The 12,164-nt window shown below is 35.7% G+C and overlaps 1 protein-coding gene across 2 annotated transcripts in view; it reads left to right on the top strand.

Annotated features, from left to right (window-relative positions):
- SLC44A1 (solute carrier family 44 member 1) overlaps positions 1-12,164 on the top strand; it is an 82,492-nt gene that overhangs the window by 42,633 nt on the left and 27,695 nt on the right. For both annotated transcript variants that reach the window (XM_088130111.1, XM_088130110.1), the window contains exons 5-6: positions 1,073-1,166; positions 11,615-11,784. In XM_088130111.1, the coding sequence (XP_087986237.1) occupies positions 1,073-1,166; positions 11,615-11,784 (264 nt within the window). The remainder of the gene's footprint in view (positions 1-1,072; positions 1,167-11,614; positions 11,785-12,164) is intronic.

Below are 12,164 nucleotides of genomic sequence, written 5' to 3'. Positions count from 1 at the left end.
TTTAGTTAGAGAATAGAAAGATCATTTGGCTCTAAATGTGGGAAAAGAGTGTACCATCCTGAGCTCAGGATGGATGTTTTAGTTTTTCTGTGGTTCCAACAAATAGAATTGTCTCAAAATCAGCACAGTATCTTTGAGACTATAAAGATGATAAAAGGAATGCTATTAAGATGTACAGTGCTAATAAAAGTTCTGATGGGCTGTGAGCTCTGTGACATAAAAATTAAATAGATTTCTAGCGTTCTTCCTTATAAAAGAATAGGCATCAGCCTGGGGAAGTCTATAATTGATTCAAGTTGAAAGCTATAGAAATACATTCCTTGTTTTAGTTTAGACTAGGTGGTATTATTCAGGAGAACAATGTTGGTTTATTTCGTAAAGTTGTAGCAGAGGAGACATAAGCACAACTAGCAAAATGCAAAGTTCCAGATTATAGAATTTTGCATTCCTTTCATCTAGGCCCAGCTTATTGAAGGAATATATATATATATGTTCCTTATTTCATAAACTTCTTTTCCTTGACAACATTTATTATCCATGTAAAATCATACTAAACTCAAAAATAACTTTTCCACCTACCCATTCACTTTCCATGTTCATGTTATATTAATCATATGAAGGTTGCTTATAAGAGTTTCTGCAAGATGGCTGCTCCATGTGGTGGTTGTAAAATGAGTGATGAATAATCCGTTCTATGTGAAGATCTCCCATTCTCATTAATGATATGAACTTTCTCTCATGTCATAATTGTTGGTCCTTGCAAGGAACTCCTCAGTGCTTTACATTAGACTGCTGCAAGAAGTCCTCATGCCGATCCTGTTCCAAATAGTTCCTGAAGTTTTTGTTTGTAATTATTTGAATAATGGTTGAGATCAATCTAATGAAGAATTTCTAAAAACACAGCATTTCCTTTTTACCTAAGCACAACATTGGTCTCAGAAAATCTATATTGTACATGGCGTTTTCTATTGCATCATGGAATGCTATAATATTTGTATTTCTCAAGTTAATGGATGTGTTGTATCACTCTTCATCAAGTAATGTTCTGTTTTGTTTTTTATGCTTTAAACAGGTTCTGCTTTATGTAGTTATGAGTTAAAGCCATCTGAATACACTACACATTTAAGCGCTGCTAAGCTTTGCCCCAAGCTCCCAGTTCCAGAGAGGTAAAGAAACTACTGAATGTCTTACTTTTGTGACAAAACTCTATGTATAGGTGTGTGTATTATTATGAGGTTAAATCACCTGGTAACCTATAAGGGCAATTCAGGATGGCACCATACATTAGTTGTAAAGAGTTCCCTCAAACCTAGTACATAACTTAAAAGTCCTATTCTACACTTTATGTATTTCAGATCTGGCATTGAAAAATGCATTGAAAATGATGTTGATTTCCCTACTATCATTTAGCCAGGAACTCAAAGGAGTTTGGTGCTACTAGGTTACATGGCTCTGGAGTATCTTGGGTTGTGTTGGGTGCATGTGCATGAGATTTTTTTCCCCCTTTTTTGGTCAGTTGTGATTTTGTCGTTGTATTTCATTCAGTGACACTTGGTTGCTTAGTTGGATGCTAATCCACCTCAAGCATGGAAACCTACTGGGTGACTCTGAATCAGTCATTCTCTCATAGTCCAAACTGCCCTACAAGGTTGTTGTTCTAGGGATAAAATGAAGGGAGCCTCCCTTGTAAACCTCCATGAGCTCTTGGAGAAAAGGCAGGAGGAGGAGGATGGTGATGGTGATTTCATACAGTTATGGACCCTAGTTATATAAACAGGGTGACCTCTTCCTGAGATGTCATGTAACTTCTGTTTAATTACTATAAATGTATTGAAATATGTCCTTGGGATTTGCAGTTCCACTGAAACTTCCACACAGCATATTTACCCAACTGAAGGCAAACCTGAATTTAAATGAGGTGACCTCTAGACTTCTGATGAGAAAATTGGAATTTAATATAACCACGAACAATCCTACAGGATAGAATTGCTGCTCTCGTCCTTTTCAATCGTATACCTAAATAGATTTTCTGTTTAATCTTCCTTTCATGATGGTCAGGATTTGGAAGGAAAGATCTTCTTAAATTCAGGGTTATCTTTCTAACCTGCAGAGAAAAAAAATTTTTTTTCCACCACATTCCATGTGACTCTTAAGACAGATCTTCTATTTTAAAGTTGGAATTATTTGGGAGGAAAAGAGTTTCCCTTTCAAAAAAATATAATATGTGGATGTTGTCTTAGTGTTTCTAATCAGGAACTCTGCATGGCTGGCTTTTGGACTGGGATTCCTGAAATGTGAAGTGGAAACAGTGGATAAATTTCCTTCATCTGTCAAATTTTTATTTAACTAGCCTAAAAATTGATATTTATATTTTTCTTTCCGTGCCAGCCCTATATAGCGATTCTGCCTCTTTTGAAGCCTATATTTAATACTGATAATGAAGGTTTCTCTCTGTTTGATGAGCTGTCTCCTCATAACACATTTTAGCATTGCTCTCTCCTTTCCCGAGTTATAATCATTATTAAACAAAGGATAGAATCAGTCATTAATAAAATAACAGGGTCACTCTCAATACATTATTATTCCGCTTATTATTAAAGGAAGGAGCTGTGCATTTTACACCTACCAGAGTCAAAATTACTGTAATAAAAATTGATCTTTTGTACTACATTCTCTGGGGTCCCATTTATTGCAAGATATCATGTAATACCCACTGACCTAATTTTTTATTCATTATAGAATTTGTCTTCTACATGTAAAAACCACATAATTTCAGTACTGCTAGATCACACTGTCTAGCAAAAGACATTTCAGTGCAATAATTAACTATGTGTAAATGAAGGAGAGGAGGTTGTAAAGAGAATAAAGTTTTTTGCAGGTTATGTAAGTTGTATATTTATGGAGAGAAAGGATTGTTTTGATCAAAATCTAAGCAACCATGAATCTAGTCCAGAGCCAGTCTTAGTCTTTTTTCTGTTCAAACAATGAGCAAGCCTCTCAGTGATGTATAGCTGAAGGCTTTTAAAATGAAGGAAGATGCAAAGGAAAGTAGAGCCTATCATGGAGCGTCTGTTAGCTGTTTAAAAAACCTACATCCAAAATTCCACTAGCTTGGCAGCACAGCCTCACAACTCCTCAGTTTCTGATTTTGATTTCTTATCAATGAATGTAAATTTTAATTATTCTGATATAAACATACATGTTGATTGGAAAATTGTTCCCAAATGCTGATACATTAATAAAAGAAAAATGTTGGGCTTCAGCTTTGGGACAATCATGGTGTTTGTTTAATTCTCAGTGTAAAATCAGAAAATGCTATTTCTGTATGTTTAACCAAATAGTTTCAGGTTAACATTAAAATTTAAAAAGATGAGTATTTGAGAGGCTTTATTTACATTCTTTAAGTACAATTATCATTACATGTATGTTTATAAAATATTTCTTACTAAGTGGTAACTTACTGCTTTCTACAACAATCCTTGTATATGGAAGAAGTATGACAATTTTGCTCTCAATAGTATTTCCATTTAGTTAGGTTAAAGAAGAATCCTGAAGCTGCTTCAATGCCTAATATTTAAAATCAGTTTGAAGCCATAATTTCATTAATAATTCATTTATTTATTCTTCCTTTTGTATCACCAATTTATTAATTTATATTTTGTTTGTTAATTATTTGTATTCACAAAAAGGCTAAAATATCTTAGATGTGGTGCTAAGATCTCTTAAAAAAAAAAAGACTTCCTGCTCATGGGCATCAATGTAATATACACGTTTTATTTTATTTTTTTAAATAACACTGTAATTAGATATTTCATTTGTTTAGTTTTGTGGTGTTAGCCATATTCTGATCTTTATGCATATTGGTTGATTTTTGTTTAATTATCAGTGCAAAGGAGATGGATAGGGAAATTCAGGCCCTCATTTCTGAAAGTTGTACTGTAATATCATTCTTATAACAGTTCACTTCTTCCTCAGCAAGAGCCAAGTAGAATGGTAGCCAAATGGTGGTGGAGGGGGAGAAGTCAAAAGGGACCTAGCTGATTCAATGGAGTGAACACATTGCCTCCATCTCTTTCTCAGCTGCAGTCATTCCACTTGGCTACTAATAAATAAGAGCTAATGCTGTCATCTTTTCTCCAATATTATATAAAAACTGGTTTATTCAAGTTGGAGTTGGATACTGACTCCTTAAACCAGTGATTCCTTTCTTTATAAGTTCTGGTCCATACACCTTGAAAAGGAAATTGCAGAACTGGCAAAAGTGCTGAAAAGGGCAGCCCAAATGATTATGGGATGGCAGCAACCTGCCTGTAAGGGAAAGTCACATTGTTTGAGATATTTAAATATTTTAATAGCCGAGGAGGAATGATAGATGCTTATGAAATTATGTGCAGTATGAAAAATGTGAGTAGGAAGATTCTTTCATAATTCTAGAATTGTCCATTGTAACTCAGTAGGGAATTCAGGACAATGGGGGGGAAAAAGCTTTGTGTACATAAATAAATGGGAGAGCACGCTGTCATGAGATGTAGGGGTGGCCATCAGCTTCTATAGCTTTAAAAGGGAATTAGACAGATGGGTGCATGATTATGTCCTAGACTTGTCACAGGGATCTAGTTAGCCACGATGAGTCAGAATGCTGAGCTAGGCCTTTGCTTTGATGGAGCATAGTTCTCTTAACCTATGGAGTTTTTAACTTGATAAACCCAAAATTCCTGCTCAGGTTTTCCTGTGTATGCTCAATCCAAAAGTTGAGGAATGGTGAGCAAGCCCTCACCTTTCCTATTCAGCTTAGCTTTCTACAAACCACTTGACTTGGAACTTTCCCCTCTCAAGGCTGCAAGGCTCACATGGAAGCATTTGTCCACCAAGACTGCCTGCTGAAGATAACCATGCTGTAAACAGGGAGATTTTCTCTTCAGTTCTGTCTCCAGTGTGACTAGGAGACGAGACCACTCATATGCTGGACTGACCGTGTTAAACGGTAAAATCTGAACAGGATTATGGTTTGAATATTATTTAAAATGAGTTACTTATTGAAAAATAAGCAGCTTGAGGTTTTTAAAAAATACCCACCCCATAAGAGACATGTTGTTGCTGGGTTGACAACCAGGGATGAGCCAGAATTCTCATGCTTACCCACGAACAAGCATCATGCAGGGTTATCTTGTCATTTCTGCTTGATCCTTCCTGCCAGCAGGTGTAGCTAAAAAAAACCCATTCAGCTCTCCTCTGTGGCTTCATTATCATTATGCGCACACCAGGAACTCTCACATGTGCCTTTCTTCACAAGCAAAAATCAAGAGACATAGTTCTTGGCTTTTTCTTCTTGCTTGTTCAGAGAGAGGGCAGCCAGAATGTTTTATCTGAGTATCATCATAGGTGGGCAACCTTCAACTCTGCTTGAAGGGTGAGGGCTTCAGGGGAGGAACAAAAGTGTGGAGTAGGGTCATGTCAGGCATATCTGTGGAGTTAAGTTTTTCTTTTCTGAGAATTTGGGGATGTTTTAAACGATTAATTATGTGACATCAAGTTGGTGTTGACTCAGCCACTACATAGATATTCTCCATATTAGTCTACAAACTGGGAGACTCTGAGTTCTAATGCTGCCTTAAGCACAAAGCCTGCTGGGTAACTTTGAGCCAATCGTTCTTTCTCAGCCCTAGGAAGAAGACAAGACAAAAACACTTCCTAAAATCCTGCCAAGAAAACTGCATGGCTTGTCCAGGCAGTTGCCAAGAGTCAACGCTGACTCAAAGGCATGTACACACCAAAAAAAAACAACAACAACCCCCACTTATTTACCTTATAGTATTTCATGTGTTTTCTTTTTCAAAACAGCAGGAAGCTGCATTGCCAGTTTTTGGTAATGGCTGTCAGTGGGATCTCCAGGGCTTGACAAAAAGGCATTTGGGATCACAGCCATCACAATTTGTTAGCCTCTTTAATTGGCAAACATACACTCCCTCTATATTGTGTAAAATCAACTCAGAATTTTTCTGTGTTCCTCAAGGGAATGTTGAATTCTATAACTGGGAAGATTTAAAGAGCATTTGCAAATTCAATTATAGCAAACAGGATAATATAGTTGCTTCTGGACTGGAATATTTTTTACTGAATATGGGCAAGAGCTTTTACCAAGAGACAGAGAACAAAATATCTCACTTTTTCTGATTCCACATTGAGCAGAAAACAAAACCATTCCACTTGCAGGGCTTTGTCACAACTGTTCCAAATTTGCTGTATTCTGATGGGATAAAAATTGAACTGTTTTGAGTATTTCAGCCATGGGAACTTTTTAAAAAGTCCTTTGTTCTTTTGTTTGCACTCCAGGTCCACAAGAGTAGGTGAGGTGGCAGTCCATACATACTGCAACTGCATGCAATGTACAGAAAATTGGCCCAAGGGATTATAAAACATTAAACACATTAAAAATGCCCATAAATAACAGAAACAGTAACAAAAAAAACCTGTTAGAATTTATGCACTTGTATCAGAAAGTTCAACAAACAGTATTTAAATCTTTACATTTTTTTAAAAATGCACTCTGGAAGTCAGATATTTTGCTATTATCTTTACATTTACAGCTGTAATACAACAATATAATGGGTTGTATATGCATATACATTTGTACTCAGTCTTCTTAACCTGCAATTTTGTGCCTTTTATTCTTGCCATAGAACAAAAACCTGTTAATTTCAAGTTTGGTGCACTTATAACAGCAGTTCTGAGGTCAAAACCTTTCAACTTGATGTGTTTTACACATTCCTAAACCACTTCTGAAAAAACCTTGCCATGAAAACTGCAGGGACTTGTCCAGCAGTCTCCAAGAATTAGACACGATTGAACGGATTAAAAAAAAAATGAATATGTCCTGGAAAACTAATTTGCTTGCTTGCTTGCTTATTTATTTAACATTCATTTAATTTTAATTTTCAGTTTAATATCTTGCAAATGCGACTCTGGGTGGCTAATACATTAAAAATAGTAGGAAAAAACCCAATATCAACAAAAGTTAAAAGCTAAAGTGGTCCCCAAGAAGACAATCAACGAAAACCTCTCAATGAGCCATCAGACCTTCCAACTCTCAGAGCCTGGAACACATTCAGGTCTTCATTGCCTCGCAAAGGGCCAGCAGGGTTGGGAAAGGCTAGACATGGAAATGGAAAATGCTAAACCATCTCTCTAGTATTGAGTGAGTTCACAAATTATGATCTCTGTAAACATTCATTAAGATAAGATATAAGGTGATAAGATAGTCTTTTTTATAGTCTTTTTTACCCTTTTTAGAAGGGTAAGGCATACACATACATTATTCCAGAAGCCACACAAATAATGAATGCAGTTTCATCAGCTTCCTTTAACTTTCTGTTTAAAGAAGATCACTGGCTTAAGGAGCCACAGTTTTAATTACTCGAAAGCCCGCAACAACTGGAATATCAGAAGCTGCAATAACTTTTAGGACAAATAGACTAAATAACAAATGCTACCCTTAAATAAAATGCCAAGAAGCACTTTGATAAATCAAGCTTGCTTTAAAAAAAAATTGCAAAATTTTTAAAAACAGCTTTCTTACAATTGAATCTATCCAAAGTAATGAAAGGCCTAGTTTTCTCATAGAACAGCTCTACCTACTATTTTAAAGCTCAGATCGTGTAATGTAAGTTTTTCAGGGATTAAAGAAAATGGAATTATATTAGTAGTCCAGTATTTTCCATGGGTATCTTGTGGCATTAAGTGCAGATACTAAAACAGATCTCTGTGCAAACAGGGATCCCAAAACATGCCAAGATTTTGGTAGGATCAAAGAATTACTCAAGTCCAAAAGGAGTTGAATTCTGAAGGAGCCAGGAACCAAAACTAAGATAAATGCACAGTGATAAGCCTGAAAATATGAAAAATTAAATCTGCCTTTCCCAACTCAATGAAAGTTGCAGGATGCCATTGTGGAAAAGAGTGTACTCAGTATACTGTTAATTCATTTAAAATAATGTGAAAGAATAAATTAGCAAGGCCTCTCAAACCAGTCTTGGAGTCAGAGTCACTCTTAATCACATTTATTTTACACTGAATGTTAAAAAAAATTGTAGACTGTCTAGAACACCCTTTATTTGCAACAAAACAGGGTATAAGTACAAATCTAGGAACTGTGAAAGTTTCCTTATATTATGATGAATTTAAAAGTCAGAACAAACCCAAAGTTCTAAATCTTACACTTGACTAAATTGTTGCTATGACCCATTAACATCAAGTCTGACTGGCTCCAAACTTTTAATAAAATAAAGTTGGAAATACAAATTTTCTGTCTATCTGTAAAGCATCAGATATTATTTGAATATATTATAGCTTTCTAATCTGTCTCCAATATTGTAATTCTGTTAATGTTTTAATTATGCAGGGCAGAGATTCTAAAGTCATCTTAAAAAAAGAAGTGATCCTTCACATATATATCGTATTAGGATATGAATGATAATGCATAAAGAGTAATTTTTTAACTTTCTCCTCTGAAAAATTAATTTTAGCCAGTAGTTGCTTTTTTAAAAAAAAAATGTAAATAGTAATCAGTGTTAGTTGAATGCTTAGCAATATCCCATTTGGAAGACAGTAATGACAAATGAAGCAGTGAGTTTTATGGGAGTAAAGCCTTACATTGTAATAGTGTCTGTATTACATACTTTAAGTTTAGATTTCAAAGAATGAAATACTGGGAAAAATATATATTTGAAATTATAAATAGAATGCTAAATGCCACAAATCCAAAAGTATAAAGTGGACAGTGGAGTGTTAATCTAAAAAAGGAACCAAAGTTTGATTCAGATCACCTCCAACTATGACCCAGTCTACTGACTTAGTACAGGTAGTCCTTGCTTAATGATCATTCATTTAGCAATTATTCAAAGTTACAATGGTGTCAGGCCCAGCCCAAGAACAATGACGAGACAGTCCAGTCCAATAGTTCCTTTATTAGCTTGCTCCTAATAGTGACTAAACCTATACTAAAGCAACTAGTGGCTATAGCCAGTGAGACTCTAGGGAGGGGCCAGCCTCATCCTCTTCGTCTTCCCACACTCTTGCTGCAGGCTGAGAAAGCGCTTGCTCTGAAATGTTCCCCCTCACTCCTGATAATGTTGATCCTCCATTCCAGTATCTTCTTCGCTCATGCCCTCCATTACAGACGGTGCTAAAAAGTGACAACCAGTGCCCGAAGTTATGACTGTCATAGCACCCCTGTGGTCACGTGATCACGATCTGGGCACTTGGCAACTAGCTCGCACTTACGATGGTTGCAGCATCCTGGGGTCATGTGATCTCCATTTGTGACCTTCCCAGCCAGCTTCCGGCAAGCAAAATCAATGGGGAACCTCTTGATTTGCTTAACGACCATGTGATTCACTTAACGATCAGTGATTCACTTAACGACCACACAAAAGTAAACTCAGATCTGGTCATGTGATGATTTGCTTAATGACTGCATCACTTAGTGACCTAAATTCTGGTCCCAATTGTGGTCATTAAGTGAGGACTACCTGTATATAAATACTGAAAACAATTATGGATTTTTTCCTAGAAGATCTGCGATTGGACCATATATATATTTAGGAGTGCTAGATGTTGATAATAAAATCTGACAATATTTATTAAAAGGTGATTTTTAAAAAATTTATATCTCTTCAATCAATTTAGAAAATTGAATTAAAATTGCAGCATGTCTCACATATTCAGTGGGTCTCTAGCCCATGTTGCCTATTGTTTATCTTAGGGCTCTAAACACAATCTGAAATTTGTTTATACTTCAAAGTGCTTGTTAGTTATGTGGGAAATAGAGATTCTTAAAGAATTCTCTAGATATAGTAGGCAATAATTTCCTTTCAGCTTGGAGCTAAAAATTAGACAATTACTGTTTTAACATGTTTCTTTGCAAATGAAATGTAATATATGGAAAAGGAAGGTTGAGAGTATTTTCTTCTGTTTCCTTGATGTGAAGGCTTTTTCTTTTTGAAAGATATCCAGCTGAGGACCTAAAAAGGCATGTCATACCCTATTTGTCATACTTTTGCTGAACCTGGCAACTAAGACACCAGGAATTGAATCAGAGAAGGAGGTTGAATAAAATCCCATTTAGATATGGAAATTGTTCCTATCATTAGAATATCTAATGAATAAAAATGCAAAAAGTTCTATGTGTCCCAAAGAGAGTTAAAAATAGGTAAGTTTGACAGTTTCCTATAAATTTTGGCAGCAGTCATGTAGCTGTCTATTAAGCAAACATGAAGAATAATAATTAACATGGTGGGAACTTGTCATTTAATCAGTGGAACTTAACACCATATAATGTGTTGAATGATCTAGCTACCAAGTACTTCTACCCATGTTGAGGGTAGAGAAGCTTATATTGTGAAAGCAAGAATCAGGCCCTTACACAACTGTTGAACAACAAAATGAATCTAATATTGTTTTAAAAGGTTATCAAATTGCTATAATTTCCATAACTCTTTGTGGTTAGACTACTGCAACACATTCTGCATGGGGCTGCCTCTGAAGATGACACAGAAACTTCCATTGGTCCAAAATGTGGTGGTCCATTTAGCACTGATGCTATGATTTATGGTTGGGTTACTGGTCTGCCTTTTGGCCAGTACAGTTGCTGGTCATTACAAACAAGGCCATTCATGGATCAGCTTCTGAATATTTACATCTATCTATCCAGCAAGATTCAGCCCACTTTCTATATTTTTTTAGAGAGGGAATGTTAAGAATGAAGTGAATGGGGTGAGAGGCCAGTGATGCATCTCAATGACTATCCCCACACTTTGGATAGTCTCCTGAGGTGTAGAATGCCTCCAACATCCTGGCTTTTAGGAATTATTCTGCATGTTATTTAAGCGCTAAGGGTCACAAGGCTGCCTTTAGGTAGTCCTTTGAGGTTTTCACTTTTGTTTTTGAATGTCATTTTATTGTGTTATTGTATACCACCTGGAGTCCAAGGAAGCATGTGATGCATCCTATAGTGTACAAATACATAATTTTCTAGAATTGGTGACTCAACCATCAAATTGTGATATCCAGTAATTAGAATAATTATTTGGACAAGATGTGCTTGAAGGATCTCCATAAAATTGCATTTTTGGAGTGTTCTGGCACAGACGTTCTTGAGTACTTTTGCTACAAAACATTTGCTATTCTGAAGGGGAGTGAGGTGGTAATACCTGTGAATTCTAGAAATCTGAATATTTTTCTTCTTCTCTCACATTAAATTATAGTATATTCCTTAAGACTCTGGAGTAATGGAAGTTTATATTATTATTATTATTATTATTATTATTATTATTATTATTATTATTATTTTGGATTGATTGATTTTTCTTTTTTGCGTTAAGATGATGTGTTGGGAATGTGCACTCCACCCTCCTCGTGGTTTTTAAAAATTATTTCATGACCCATTACAGTCATTTTCATTTATAGCAGCACTTTTATTTTATCTCACAGCTTGTGGTTTAGAGTATTTATGAGGGTGGAGTGTACTGCATCAATTCACCTTCCATTTGTGTGTTGATGTGGCATTTATATTACATAAGAGTAATTTTTTTTCTGATTTTTTTTCTTGTATCACCAGTGCACCTATTCCATTCTTCCATCGCTGTGCTCCTGTGAACATTTCCTGCTATACCAAGTTTGCAGAGGCCCTGATCACCTTTGTCAGTGACAGTAGTGTCTTGCACAGGCTGATTAGTGGAGTAATGACCTGCAAAGAGATTATATTGGGACTTTGCTTGTTATCACTAGGTAATTGTTTTTCTCATTCTTAGCTATTTCTATAGTATTGCAACAGGAGAATGTGAACAACTTCTATCCCCACAATATGAAAATGAAGCATGCTCAGTATTAACTATTGCAGTATAGGAAACTATTCCAAAAAGTGTTTCTTATCCAGCCTCTGAATTAAGTGTTTTTTAAACATGTGTGCGTTGATTCTCCTTACATTGAAGTAGTACGGGGATTTTAACTGATGAAAGCTGAATTATTTGAAGGCACATTGCTGCATTTCCATTGTGGTAACTAAAGGAATCTAGCCATAGAGGTGATCTCATTCATAGATAAAGAACCACGCATAAATTACTCTAAGATCATCAGAGAAATAGCAACTATAGGTACATTTTTTTAAA

This window comes from Python bivittatus, unplaced genomic scaffold (assembly GCF_059951505.1).
Source record: "Python bivittatus isolate LINGU-HERP-01145 unplaced genomic scaffold, Pbiv_v1 ctg000850_np1212, whole genome shotgun sequence".
NCBI lineage: Eukaryota > Metazoa > Chordata > Lepidosauria > Squamata > Pythonidae > Python > Python bivittatus.
The sequence above is the reverse complement of the archived record's forward strand: the minus strand, read 5'-3'. Positions and strand labels throughout refer to the sequence as shown.